This window comes from Sus scrofa, chromosome 2, assembly GCF_000003025.6.
Source record: "Sus scrofa isolate TJ Tabasco breed Duroc chromosome 2, Sscrofa11.1, whole genome shotgun sequence".
Taxonomy (NCBI): domain Eukaryota; kingdom Metazoa; phylum Chordata; class Mammalia; order Artiodactyla; family Suidae; genus Sus; species Sus scrofa.
This window is the reverse complement of record NC_010444.4, coordinates 53579226-53594852: the sequence shown is the minus strand read 5'-3', so window position 1 is coordinate 53594852 and position 15627 is coordinate 53579226. Positions and strand designations below refer to the sequence as shown.

The window sequence follows — 15627 nt, the reverse complement described above, 5'->3', positions numbered from 1 at the left end:
TCAAGCACTTTTTCTATTATTTTTATGGAGAAAATTACTTTTGATCATATTTTTCAGTGCTTCTAGAACATCTTTATTTCTAAAGCTGTAGATAATTGGGTTGAAAGAGGGTGTGAGGATGGTGTAGAATATTGCCAGGAACTTATCTTGGCCTGGAATGTGGTACTTTTTAGGCCTCACATATGTGAAAATAAATGGCCCATAGTACATTATGACCACAATCATGTGGAAGAAACAGGTAGAAAATGACTTTTTCCATGCTTCTGATGATTTCATTTGGAGGACAGTAAGGAGAATTTAGACATAAGAGGCAAAGATGAGGGAGAAAGGGACAAGCAAGAAAATGATGCCGCTTAAACATAAACTCCTCGTTCGTAGTGTGTTGTGTCCACACAGGACAACACCAACATGGCTGGGAATTCACAGAAAAAGTTGTCAACGGCTCTTGAGCCACAGAAGGGTAAATGCAGTGTGTAAGCTGTGTGAGCAATGGAATTGACTGTCCCAATAAGCCAGGACCCTCCAGCCATGAGGATGCTGACATAGTCATTCATAAGAATGGGGTAGCGCAGTGGGTGACAGATGGCTACATAGCGATCATAGGACATTGCTGCCAGGAGAAGGCACTCACCACCCGAGAGGGTGAGGGAGAGAAATATTTGGAAGCCACAACCTGCAAATGAAATAGCCCTGTTGCCTGAGAGAAAGTCAGTGATCATTTTGGGAACAATGTTGGAGATATGCAAGATATCCATGAAAGAGAGATGGCTGAGCAGAAAATACATTGGAGTATGGAGTCGTGATTCCCTGTGGATAAGGAGAATCATGATGGCATTTTCTGTTACAGTCATAATAAAAATTATGACTATAAAAGAGAAGAAAATCAGACTTGTTTGGGAAGAAGAGTCCCAAAAGAATGAAGTTATTGCTGAAAGAGTAATTCTCATGTCCCACTATGAATTCCTTTTGTTACCTATAAATATATAATATAAATAAATAATCAATTATGTGAGAAACAGAAAGAAAAGTAATGTAAATCTCAATCTCCTTTACATTTAGCTGCATACTAAAATGAGTGTTAGTGGCATATATCTTGTAATTAAAACTAAAGGACTTTCAGCCATCTTTTGGCAAAGGTTATGTTTTATAATAGGGACATTTATCTGTTGAATCAACAATTTTATATCATTATAAAAAACAAACACTTCAATTCTATATTTAATTTCCTGGAATATTAGAACTCTTTTGCTGTAGTTTTTCAAATTAAAAAAAATCAGCCCACGAATTGGCTTGCAGGATATTTGAATGTGAAATTGGTCCCTGTCTGTTTTGACTACAATTCAGTAAAATTTGAGGTACATATTGATTCAGACTTCCAGCAGTGGTGCCTCTCATATACTGGTCATAAATGGGTCTTTAAAATCAATGATTATTGACAACTCAAATTCAGTATAATTGCATACAGAGTTGTTGAATTTTTATGTCTGGAATAATATTGTCCTTCTGATTTTGCTTTTTCCATTAAAGATGTACTTTTATATTGTTGTCTTAATTCAAAATTTAATACTTCCATTTAGTATGAATAAATATGGATAATGTTTATTCACACTGAATCCCTGGGCCATCATAGGTTCTCAAATGCTTATTAAAGAAATTATTGCTTTATGTTTGTATGACCTTTGATAGCAAATGTTTCCAATGATGCATCAATTCTACTTACATTTTTAGAGTTTTGTTGTCTCCACTAGATTATCTTTTATTTTGTCTTCAGGTATTGGAAGAAGTCCATCAGTCCATAATACATTCTCTAACTTGTTCATCATCTTATTTCTAACACATTCTCCCCGTGTCTATGGGCACTTAAAGTTTTGACTTCTGTCTTTTATAACTCTTTGCCTAATCAGTCAATCAGGCATCTGGAGCATCCTGCCATGACACTGGAATTATGGACAAAATGCCTTCAGTGACATCCAAGAACAATATATATATATATATACATATATATATATATATATATATATTTTTTTTTTCCCTTCTTTTTAGGGCCGCGCCAGTGGCATATGTAGGTTCCCAGGCTAGGGGTCTAATCGGAGCTGTAGCCGCTGGCCTATGCCAGAGCCACAACAACTTGGGATCTGAGCCACGTCTGGGACCTACACCACAGCTCACAACAACGCTGGATCCTTAACCCACTGAGCGAGGCCAGGGATCAAACCTGCAATCTCATGGTTCCTAGTGGATTTGTTAACCACTGAGCCATGGCGGGAACTCCAGGAATGACATATATTCTTGAATCCAAAGAGGAATGATTGAATTTTGAGCTTCCTAAGTTAAAACGTGGAGAAACACACATCACATACAACATGGCCTCATCTGTATTTGTGCAACTCTTACTCAACATAAAGTACTTTTCTCTCCATTTATCACCAACATTTCCTTCTTTAATAATGCTAAGTGTCAGAAAACAGATGTAACATATATTTTACATCTCTGTATCTTCCAAAAGGATCTTTGAATCTAATCATAGAGAATCCTATAATTTTAGGTGTTATTTTTATTTACAAACACCTCCATATCTCAGTATTTTCTCAAAGGAAATTGAAAGCCTTTGTATTCTTTACTCAGTGAAACTACAGTCTCATCATCCTTATTATTTTTCATTTATCAAGATTCACAAGATGCACTACATATCCATTAATTTTGCTGTAACTAAATTCAAAATACTTCTCCTTTTTCTACCAGATCTGTCATTATATAAATGAATCAAACAGAATATTATCTTAAATTTAGATTTAACTGGAAGCAATAGTCACTAATCTTGGTAAGACTACATATTTATAGGTTAAACAAATATTTATATGCTTCTAATTTGTGTCTTGACATTAAAGTTCTGACAGTAAGGCAAACAAAATGCAAAAACACCAAATCATTATTTTTCTAAAAAGTATTATTTACTTTATTTATTTATTTATTTTTGTCATTTTAGGGCTGCACCTGCGGCATATGGAGTTTCCCAGGCTAGAAGTCCAATAGGAGCTGCAACCGCCAGCCTACCCCACAGCCACAGCAACGTGGGATCCGAGCCCTGTCTGTAACCTACACCACAGCTCATGGCAACACTGGATCCTTAACCCACTGAATGAGGCCAGGGATTGAATCCATTTCATCAAGAATGCTAGCTGGGTTCATTTACTGCTGAGCCATGATGGGAACTTCTATTATTTCTTTTTTAATTTATTTTGTTTTTTAGGGCCATACCTGCAACATATGGTTATTCCCAGGCTAGGGGTGGAATAGGAACTGCAGCTTCTGGCCTATGCCACAGGCACAGCAACACAGCATCCAAGCCGTGTCTGTGACCTACTCCACAGCTCACGGCAATGCTGTATCATTAACTCACTGAGCAAGGCCAGAGATTGAATCCACCTCCTCATGGATACTTGTCAGGTTCATAAACTGCTGAGCCACAATGGGAACTCCTAAAACACATTTATTTTGAGAAATGTTTTATTTGAAACTCATGGGCAATATTAACTCTGAGGTTCTCCTTTCTATTTTATACTATATGAATGTCATCTTTTTTATTTTTTGAACTTTTCAAAAACCTTATTATATCAATGAACTTCTTGATAAAGTGATTATGAGCTCTATCATAAAACTTCAAATATCAGACTTGGTTGGTGTGCAAATGCCTCAAAAATAACTGGTTGTTACTAATAGTTCAATAAACTAAATGGAATTTCACTGAAGAGACAGAAGTGACACAATGAATTGCCCTAAAATTTGATAGAATAAAATCATTACTCATTTTAAGGAGTTGATACTGAATATGGGTACAAAAATACATGAGTGATATCACCTAGCCTTGGAATCAGTTCAGTGATATCACCTATACTATTGACTCAAGTATGCTTTGAAAAGATAAGAAAGTAGTGTTATTGAAATACAAACCATTAAAATATTTCATTTTATGCCTCATCATAATGTAAAACACCAATCAGACATTAAGGTGTAGCTGAAATGAATTTATATTAAATTGGGATGATAATGGCATTCTCTCTTATAGGGTTCTTTTGAAGATTAAATGAGAAATAATAAAGCACATTAAAAATACACATGCACACACATGGAACATAGTAAATACTCAAACTATGATCATTATTATTATTTTTTGTCTTTTTAGGACCACACCCATGGCATATGGTGTTTCCCAGGCTAGGGGTCTAATCAGAGCTGTAGCCGCATCTGCGACCTACCACTGCTCACAGCAACTCTGGATCCTTAATACACTGAGTGTGGCCAGGGATAGAACCTGAATCCTCATGGATACTGGTCAGATTCATTTCTGCTGAACCACAAAAGGCATTCCTATTTTTTTCTATTATTACAATTTTTGTTTCTATAACTATTACATGAGTATTTCTATAATGAAGGTATTATTATTACTTCATATTGAAAATATGCATTTAAGCTATTATATATGAAAGAGACAAAGTGAAGGAGAGAGACAGAGATATATTGGGATATGAGAGAATGTAACCAAGTAAATAGAAATCAATTTCAATGAGGCGAATCAGAAGTTCAGCTGTACTCACTACGAGCTAAAATTGATCCAGAAGTCTCTCTGGAAGAGAAACAAACTCAGCATGTTGAATAACAATTTTTGGATTGGTTTCTCCAACCTTACACAAACTTAGAATCATGTATGAAAGAGTAAAGCAATGCTCCTTACCGCTTCTTACTCTGAAATCAGTCAGCTGATCTGCTCATAATTTCATTTTATAATAACCAATGAGGTTTTCATTACACACCTCTTGCCCTTTGGACTCCAAGGTTCTGCATCATGTCCAAGGGAATTACTGATGGGTGATCCTACTTCTGGCTCTTCTTAATGTCTCTTCAACTAAGAGAATCTTGTGATTAGTGTCTCACAGTGATGTCAAATTCATCATGTGTAACACTGAGCTGCCAAGTAAGTACCCTGAAACAATAAATGATATCACCATGTATAGCTGGAAATCAGAACATCATCCTGACTTCTCACATCTGCCCTCTTCCAGATGCTAATCTTCATCACCATCTTCTACCTAGTATATGTACAAACCTCTCGGGGCATACCGTACATTGCCAAGGTGGCTCTAAGTTATTGATCATACTCCTCTCTTTTAATTAAATAGATCTGTATGAGGTCAGCACAACCCACTTAATCTCAACTCTCCTTGAAGCCAGTGGAGAATCATGTATGATTCTCCTTGAAGAATCATACATGATTCTTCATTCTGCTAGTTAGAATTTTATGATGCTTGGTTCTGCATTCTTCCTAGATGTACAGGGAACAAAGTTCAGGGATTTGGGAGTAGAAATCTGTGAGATGACATGCAATATACTATTGATCATGACAATGTGGGGGTATTAGTATGAAATAACTTAGCAAGTTTTTCTAAAAAATTGGAAAGGGGACAAAGCAATCATATTTATCATCTTTAACATTCCCATTGAATTATAAATTTTTGGAGGTAACAGATTTAGTATTATTCCAGTATATTTTATCCAAAAAGATTAAAATTATTTTATGAGATAGAAAGTATTATATATTGTACTGATAATTCAGTTGCTCCTGTGCCTCCACCTTTTTCCCACATAAATGCCCTTTTTTTGTCCTAGGTTAGGTTATTTTTCCTAGAACATAGTTTTAAGAATGCAAATAATCCACTGGTTACATTCCATGTACAATATATTAAATAAGCATACAAATAAAATAAAATCTTATCCTATTTTATACTTTGGTTTCTTACTTCCTGTGAAACCAAAGTATTTATTTGTATATAGTATTGCTTTTCTTTCTTTCTTGCATCTTTGCCCACCATACGATAGTCTTCTTCCAGATAAAGTTTTCTCCACAATTTCTCAGGGCTTGGAAGTCTTCCACTATCTACAATTTTATGTTAAATCTTCCTTGTGAACAAACTTCCTTGCTCTCTTTAGACATGTTTCCCTTTCTTCTCTTTCTTGCTCAGAACTAGACAGCTCTGTCAGGACATCACATTTGTTCTGCAGCTTCACTGTTTGTGCTTAAATGTACTCCCCGCACATACATCTGGGGAGGGTATGGAGAAAAGGGCACACTCTTACACTGTTAGTGGGAATATAAACTGGCACAAATACTCTGGAGAGCACTATGTTTGTTCCTCAAAAACTAAAAAGAGAACAATTGTATTATCCAGCAATCCCACTTCTGGGCATCTATCTGGAGAAAAATCACCATTCAAAATATACATGCACCCCAGTGTTTACTGCAGCACTATTGACAGTAGGGAAACATGCTAGCAATCTAATGTACATCAACTGATGAATGGATAAAGAAGGTACATGCATGCACACATAAATATGTACCTTCTTTATCCAAGTGTGTATATGTATACACACACACACACACACACACACACAAGCTTCTATATAAATGCATATCTCTATATATATGTACATGTATATTCTTATTTGTATACATGTGTACAAGTATATGTATATATATACACATATATATAACCTTGTTTTTCTTGCTTTCATGCATTTATGCCCATATCCATATTCTTTCTTCCACATAAACACTCTCTCAACATTTCTAAGGACTTTGAAGTCTTCTACTCTCTAAGATTTTGTTAAATTTTCTTTACATGGAGTCTTCCTTGTTCTCCTTAGGCCTCTCTTCCTTGCTTGTCTTCCTGCTCAGAACTAGACATCTCTGTCAGGAAACAATGTTTCCTCTGGAGTATTACTGTTTCTGCTTAATTTTACTACTCTCTACACATTGAACATAGCTGACCTCCTTTTTTTTTTATTTTATTTTGCTTTTTAGGGCCACAACTGTGGCATATGGAAGTTCCCAGGCTAGGGGTTGAATTGGAGCTACAGTTGCTATCCTACACCACAGGCACAGCAGCACTGGATCCGAGCCCATCTGTGACCTGTATACCACAGCCCACATCAACACCGGATCTTTAACACACTGAGCGAGGCCAGGGATCGAACCCACATGCTCATGGATCCTAGTTGTGTTTGTTAACTGCTGAGCCACTAAGGGAACTCCCCTATACACTCTTCTTAACCTGGTCCCTGAAGACTCCCCAGGGCCCATATCTCACTCCATTCCACTTTACCAGTTTCACACTATCTGAGACAGGAAATTCTTGCTGAGTCTTTTCACATCTAACACATTAGCCTGACTGGTGCCTCAGAGCCTACAATAAATATTCTCTTCAGTGGCAACCAGCCTTTTCTTACACCATTCAGGTGTCTGCTTAACATCACTTCTTTCAGAGTAATTGAGAGACGTGGGGTGATGCCATGGCATTTTCTTCAATGTAGCCAAAGGTTTGCAGAGATATGGGGACAAATGGTTTGAGAGAAGTAAAGAGAAACAGACAGGACACCTACTTCTTGAAGTCCAGGCATGTGTGGCACCTAGGAGAGGACAAAACCACCCTTTGATAAGGTGACATGGGAAAGTGTGTCCCCACGGGAGAGCCAAAGAAGGAAGTAAAAGAAACATGAAGAAATAGAATATGTGGAGAAAAGTGTGAGCACTGAGACAGATCACACTTTCTTCTGGATGCAGCAGAAGAGTCCAGGTGTGACAGGGATAAGGGTATAGTCTATACAAGTGTTGCCTATACAAAGCAAGATTGAACATTTCATGAAAGGAGTAAACTGTGTTTTCCCATCATTCCCTCCTTCCTAAACGTATTTTATTCACACTCTTCAGGGCTTGAGAATATAATGTCTGTGTTAAAGTTTCTATGTATGATCTGTCTCTTACATTAGGTAGATGCTTCAGAACAGGCTGCTTGGGTACCTCACTTGCTCCTGGATGTTTGGGCATCAATAGATTGAACCTAATTATTCCACAGATTGCCTAATAGAAGAACACAACTTAAAACAGTGGACTTGCTTCATCTGAGTGATTCTGCTTATTTTCCTTTTTGATAGATGCATGAGTCTATAAAATGATCACCAAATAGACTATATAAGTGAATGTAGCTAAAAACATCCAGCTAATACTTGTTTGTGCACAATTATTTTCACAGTCAAATCTTATTGAGTGTTTATTTTATTTTATTTTATTTATTTATTTTGGCCAATGTGGAAGTTCCCAGGGCAGGAATCCAACCCACACCACAGCTGTTAATGTCAGACACAATTTTAATCATCTTGTATTTATTAGCACATTACAATTTTATTTAATTATCAGAGAACTGCATGGGATCCACAGATGTTAAGCAACATCCTCAAGGTTATGCAGATTATCCAAAGTTTCAGGTCCTAAGGTGCTGTCTCAGAACTCACATTCTAAATTAGTTTTTCCCTACAATCTTTAACTATTTTACCCTGACATAATATGACAATATCTTGTTCCTTATGAAAGGTAAAGAATGTGTGTATTGTGGGGGGTAGGATGTGTTTTTCCAGTCTTATTTTTTAAAAGCAATCCTTTCTTGAGCATAAGCTTTTTCTTTTTTTCATTAAAGTGTTGATTTGCCAATACAACTTCTGTTGTAACAGCATAGTGACCCAGTCATACATATATATTCATTCCTTTCCTCATATTATCTTCCATAATGTCCTATCCCCAAGAGATGTGATATAGTTCCTCATGCTGTAGCAGGACCTAATCACTTATCCATTCTAAGTGTAATAGTTTGCATATACCAACGCCAAACTCCCTGTTCATCCCACTCAAGTGTAAGATTTTTAAAAAAAAACAACTGAGTTCAGATCTCTGTGAATGTGGGCCATACTTTTTCCCCAATAAACATATTTCCATTTTTCAAAAATAAAACTAACATTGAACCTTCCTCAAAAGATTATAATGATTTAAAAAAAGAATATCGAGTTCCCGTCGTGGCGCAGTGGTTAATGAATCTGACTAGGAACCATGAGGTTGTGGGTTCGGTCCCTGCCCTTGCTCAGTGGGTTAAGGATCTGGTGCTGCCGTGAGCTGTGGTGTAGGTTGCAGACGCGGCTCGGATCCCACGTTGCTGTGGCTCTGGCGTAGGCCAGTGGCTACAGCTCCTATTCGACCCCTAGCCTGGGAACCTCCATATGCTGCGGGAGCGGCCCAAGAAATAGCAAAAAAAAAAGAAAAAAAAATAAATAATAAATAAATAAATAAATAAATAAATAAATAAAAAAGAATATGAAAGTGAAATGGTAAGCCAAATGCAATGACAAAATAATCCAAGAATGAAATATGTTATATTTATGCTGTGTTTATTGATGTTATTAATGTTATTTAATGATGTTAAATTTACTACATTTCGGTGAAGATTTATACTTAATCTACTTAATGTACCTTAAAGGAACTCTGGGAACAAAATATTTAATGAAGTCACCCTTTAATCAAAGTATAACTGAGTTTAGGGGAACAAACAAGGTTTAAAATACAATAAAATGATTGAATTTCATTAGAGACTTTAAAACACTGTATTCAGGTTTAAGATAAATTCATCATCTGGCCTTTATTCTAAATCTCTTGATGTCACTTCCAAAATACTCCAGGAAACTGCAAAACTGGTTCTATCCCATATTCCTTGACTTTCTCTTCTTTAGGTCATACTTTTCTTTTTTCATGTGAGATATGGAAAACAGTGTGGACAACAATTTTAAGGAACAAAAACAACAATAGCAACAAAAGTTGCGTAAAATGGGATTACGATCAAGCAAAAAAGGCAAAATAAATTAAATTTCTAAATATATTTTTGGATGAGTTATTTTAAATTATTGCTTTACATTTACTTTATCACTTTGGAGAGTTATTTGTAAATATGTACATATAAATAAATACACATTTGTAACTATTTTCTTTGCAAAACCAATGGTCTCTTTAAATTTGCCAAGTTTCTTGGCTGAAATTGTAGGTACATACTTAGCAGGAGAAAATAAGGAATATACTGATAAAATAAAATTCATATTTCATGACAATTCAAGAAAAATCTTGAGCATAACATTTTTCTCTGGCCTTTTGGATCTCCACCCATCCCTCCCATGTGTATTATTGCATCTGTATTACACATAAATCAGATCTTCTCAAAAAAATACCTGCTCAAATATAAAGAGCTTTTTTTTCCTTCTTCTTCTGATGTCAGCTATGTAACTCCTTAGAAGATAACATTCCTTTCCCAATCTTGTAAGGATTCAGGATGAGACACTATTTACCCTGTAAATGTAGATATTTTTGGTAAACTTTATATAGGATTCCAAAATATTATTACCCTTAAAGATGGTGGATGATTCAAAACAGATTGGAAGAGATGACCTGGGGAGATACTAAGCAGCATCTAATGGAAATTTCTTAGTTTAATACTTATGAACTTATTGTTATTACTAGCTATGTTACTTGAATTCTACTATTTTGCAACATTATTGGTTATTGTATTACCAGATGTGTAACTGAGCCTCTGAGAATAATAATGATGACTAGGAACTTAAAACACGTGACCAAAGATAAAGTTGTCTAATATCAATGATTGTACTAGACAATTTCAGATAAGGTAAGACACAGCAAGGGTGAATCATTTATTTCCTGGATCATAACAAACTAGTAGGATAGGCAGTTCAGAAGGTTTTGGCTACAGTTAAAAGGTCATAGCCCAATAATAGTACATTGAATGGCTTATCAATGAAATCCTTCCCTGACCTGGGAAGGAGCATTCCTATCACCTTGAGACAAACTGATCATAAAATGCTTCCCAAACCTTGACCAAAGTAATACCAAAAGGGAGGGAATTATAAACTAAAGAATGCTTCTCAATATCCAGCTATATAAGAATCAAGTCATTTATCACTGCTATTGCTGACCACATCCCCTCAAAGGATTTCTGGGTGAAGATCAGGATGTGGAACTTTGTGCCCAGGAAAACTCATAGGTGGCCCTCAAAGAGCTAGGTTTTTTTGTTTAATTGTTTGTTTGATTTGTTTGTTTGTTTGTTTTCCAGGAGAAAATTTTGTGAACTCAGTTTCTTTCATCTTCTCGAACTGAGAAAAGCACTTAAACCATTATCTAAGAGGTCTGTCCCTTGCAAAAGCAGCAAATTCTAACATGATGTTTGCTTGACTGCATGTATATCTTCATCAAAATCACATATATACTAATGTCCAACTTTACCTCATAGGATCAGTTCTCAGAGTTCTCTGAGAGGTTATAACACTCAGACTGGCTCAAATAAAATTTTCCATTTCTTTCTCCGGTTGACCATTAATTATTAATTATTTTTTGTGCACAATATTTTGCAGGGCCAAACCATAGATTTTTTATCTTCCTTCTTTAGGTGATGAGTACATACTAGAAAAAAAATTTCAGATTAACAATGACAAAATTTCACCAGTGTAATTGAAATATTTAGTTACAATTCATAATTAAAACAAACAGGCTTACAATTTCAAGTCCAATGGAGGAGGTTGAAGAGATTCATTATATACATATCCAGATCAATGAAAATAATCTTCAAGAATTGAATGGAAATATAGATTTTAGAAAACATAAAATATTAACAAATAACATGATACAATTTTATTTAAAAATTCCAAATATTTCTATGAACATCATGTGCCTATCAATAAGCATCATGTCTATCAGTAAGCGGTCAAATTGTGTTCACTTTAAAAGCATCTAAACTTTTTCTTTTTGCTTTTATCAAAGTCTGCATGAGTAAGTTACAAAGGAAGACCACACAAATAGGCAATAAGCTAATGCAAAATTTGTATCATCAGTATGTATCAGGAAAAGGCAAATTAAATCCAAATGAGTTACTACAGTAAATAGAACAGATAAAATGGAAAAAAAAAAAAAAGGTTTTGTTCGTGGCCAATTTGGAGCAATTGCACTCATGCACTCTGCACTACTCATGCACTCTGCACTATTCATGCACTCTGCACTACTCATGCACTCTGCTGGTGGGAACTGAAAATCAGGTACCAGAGATTACCAAAAAGTTATTCTTGTATCTGCCAAAAGAACTAAAAACATGATCACAGACACAAAAATATCAGCTTTAGTCATAACAGTTCCAGACTGAAAATAGCCCCAGATGTCTATCAACAAATCAGTGCACAAATAAATGGTGATGTATACTGACAAGGAAGTTCTATTTAGCAATGAGAAAAACAAACTACTGATAAATGTAAAGTTAAAAAAAAATATATATATATATATTATGTTGAGAGAAAGAAGACATATAAAAAATTACCTGCTGTATGTTTTCAATGAATTGAAAGAATAAGTTAAATTATTGAAGAGATATCTAAATCAGAACAGTGGTTGTCTCTAGGTTGAGGTATTTTACTGGAAAAATGAATGAGGGGCATTTCTAGTCTGGCAAAAGTTTTGTCTCTTGTTAGTAGGTATAACTTACAAGTTCATGTACATTGCAACTGGTTGAAAGGCAGCCTTCACATCTGAGTATTCTAGTGTTTATAAATTTTAATTCAAATTTAAAAATCAGGAAACTTCAACATTATTTCACTACTTTGTTCATTCTTTGAACAACTATTTATTGTGAGGTAAGGTGCATAAACATTTTAACAAGAATTTGTGAATAAACAAATTTTTACCGATCCACAGTTTGATTTATTAATGGCTGCTTAATAAATAATCCCAACGTATGGAGATCCATATGTATTCCAAAGTAAAATAGAAATAAGAGACAGAGATATAATGTGTACATAACCTCCTTCAAGGAAATCTTGCGTAAATACTTTGTAACTCTGTATAGCTTTGAACTTTCAGGAAAATAAATGTAATCTTAATCATGATTTAAAGCAACACACTGATCAATACATTTTTTCAGAGCTCCCTTGACCTCACTGTTCCTCAGACTGTAGATGAGGGGGTTCAGCACTGGGGTGAAGATCGTATAGAATGCTGACACAATTTTATCATGGTTTGCTGATCTGTAGGATTTGGGTCTCATGTAGGTAAATATGGCTGCTCCAAAAAAGAGTCCCACCACAGATGATGAGAGGAGCAGGTGGCAAAAGCCTTTTTGCGGGCTTCATTAGAGCGCATCTGGAGAACTGTAGCAAGGATGAGACTATAGGAAATCAGGATGAGGGAGATGGGGACCAGGAGCATTAACACACAGCATATGTACATGACAGACTCAAAGAGAGACGTGTCAGCACAAGCCAAACGCACCAGAGATGGGGCTTCACAAAAGAAATGATCGATCTCATGTGAACTGCAATATGAAAAGGTCAGGGTAGCAGCAGACTGCATGAGTCCATCAGCTGCACCCAGGAACCAAGACCCCAAAATCATTCTCAGGCATATTTGCCAGCTCATGAGGACTGGGTATCTCAGTGGGTGGCAAATAGCGACATAGCGGTCATAGGACATGGCTGCTAGGAGGAAGCACTCACCCCCTCCCAAAGTGAGGAAGAAAAAGATCTGCAACCCACAGCCAGCAGGGGAGATGGAATTCCTGCCAGTCAAGTAGTCAGCAGCAATTTTGGGCACAACTGTGGAAACCAGCATCATGTCCATGAGGGAGAGTGGCTCAGTAGGAAGTACATGGGCCTGTGGAGTTGGGGGTCCAGGAGAATCAGGAGAAGCATGAGGGCATTGCCCACTAAGGAGGAGAAGGCAATTGTGAGAACCATCATGAAGAGAAATAGATGTGGTCCTGTGTGGTTAAGGAGTCCTAGGAGAATGAAATCCGAAGTGAGATTCCAGTTTTCCATGATTTCAAACAAGAGTGACACTGCAAATGGAGAAATTGATGAGGATTACACATATACAACATACCAAAATTTATTAAAACCTCTTAAAATTGGAGAAATTTGCTGACATGCATTAATCCAGGGAGGGATTATTATCATTACTATTATTTTATTTTAGTTTTTTGCTATTTCTTAGGCCACTCTCATGGCATATTGAGATTCCCAGGCTAGGGGTCTAATCTGAGCTGTAGCCGCTGGCCTACACCAAAGCCACTCCAATGCGGGATCCAAGTCGAGTCTGTAACGTACACCACAGCTCATGGCAACACTGGATCCTTAACCCACTGAGCAAGGCCAGGGATCAAACCTGCAACATCATGGTTCCTAGTCGGATTCGTTAACCACTGAGCCATGACGAGAACATTCTTTCTCCCTCACCACATGAGACATGTGGACATTTCCAGGCCAGTGACCAAACTAGCACCATAGCAGCAACCCAAGCAATCAGTGACAATGCTGGATCCTTAACCTGCTGCACTACAAGGGGAACTTCAAGAGGACTTATTTTCTTAAGCCTAGGAGCTGGAAGTATTGAGGCTGCTGGTATAAACATAACTTACTTTGAAATTGTTAATGAATTTCATTTAAACCTGCCAAGGTATACATTGAAAATAAAAATGACTGGAGTTCCTGTCGTGGTGCAGTGGTTAACGAATCTGACTAGGAACCATGAGGTTGCGGTTCGATCCCTCTCTTTGCTCAGTGGGTTAAGGATCTGGCGCTGCCGTGAGCTGTGGTGTAGGTTGCAGACACGGCTCGGATCCCGTGTTGCTGTGGCTCTGGCATAGGTCGGTGGCTACACCTCCGATTGGACCGCTAGCCTGGGAACCTCCATATGCTGCGGGAGCGGCCCAAGAAATAGCAAAAAGACAAAAAAAAAAAAAAAAATGACCTTAGAATATCCTCCCCTAATTTAACATTATGATGCAAACTTTCATTAACCTTAAAAGACATTTTGTGCAGAGGGAAGGTTTTCCTGCAAAGTAACAGAAGTACAACCTTTACTGGGTAAAGAAGAAAAAAAATAAAACTCCTTGCTTCTTCACCCAACCATAGAGATAAAAAAGTCTCTTTAGTTCCAAGAGGTTCTAAGTCCCTAGAGACATTTTCACCTCTGATATCCTGGAGTCAAAACTTTTCTAGCTTGTTGAATAAATACAACCATAGATGCAGAGATAAAGTTATTCATTCAGTCTCAAAGGTATGGTATGATTCAATGAAGTTACATGGCAGAAAGAGTCCACCTCTTCAATGGTCACTCCCTTTCCCACCACTTATATCCTTCTCCCACTAGACTGCCAATTAAGAAGGAAAAAGTCTTTGAAAAAGGCTCACTCTATCCTTAATTCCACTGCTTGGGCTTCATCATTATTCTGACAACATTCTACTTGTAAGGTTTAGCTGAATGTTTTAAAGTTAGATGTCATGGAAATACACTTCCTTCTTGTCAGATGTATTTCAGATTTGCCAAATTGTGGTGTTCTGCACATCCTCATACCTATAGTATGCATTCTGAACCACTGGTAACTATATGTAATTCCTAATCAGAGTCCTCAGCATCACTCTTCTGAAGGATCTGAAATCCTCTTATTCTTTGACTTCAGCCCTTATATTCCGTTACTTTCATCTCTTTTGATTACTGAAGACTGATAGAACTTTAAACTTGTTTAGAAATCAATAAGTAATTTAGTAACTATTTGGTGTTGTGTAATTTCTTAATTTAAATGTGCTGTTAATGCAGTGTCATTAAATATTTTCATATTGTTGTGAATCCTTCACTAATATTATTCCCTAGACTTCATCTTCTCTGACTGAAACAATAACCCATTAAACAATAATTCCTCACTACCCCTT

The 15627-nt window shown here is 36.5% G+C and overlaps 1 protein-coding gene and 1 pseudogene across 1 annotated transcript; both read right to left on the bottom strand.

Annotated features, from left to right (window-relative positions):
• Nucleotides 1-4845, bottom strand: LOC100622934 (annotated as a pseudogene).
• On the bottom strand, nt 12798-13770 carry LOC100623024 (olfactory receptor 2T8-like). Its single transcript, XM_003354399.3, is given in 3 exon segments — nt 12798-13009; nt 13012-13548; nt 13551-13770. Coding segments are annotated over 3 exon segments (933 nt in total). The 5' UTR covers nt 13735-13770.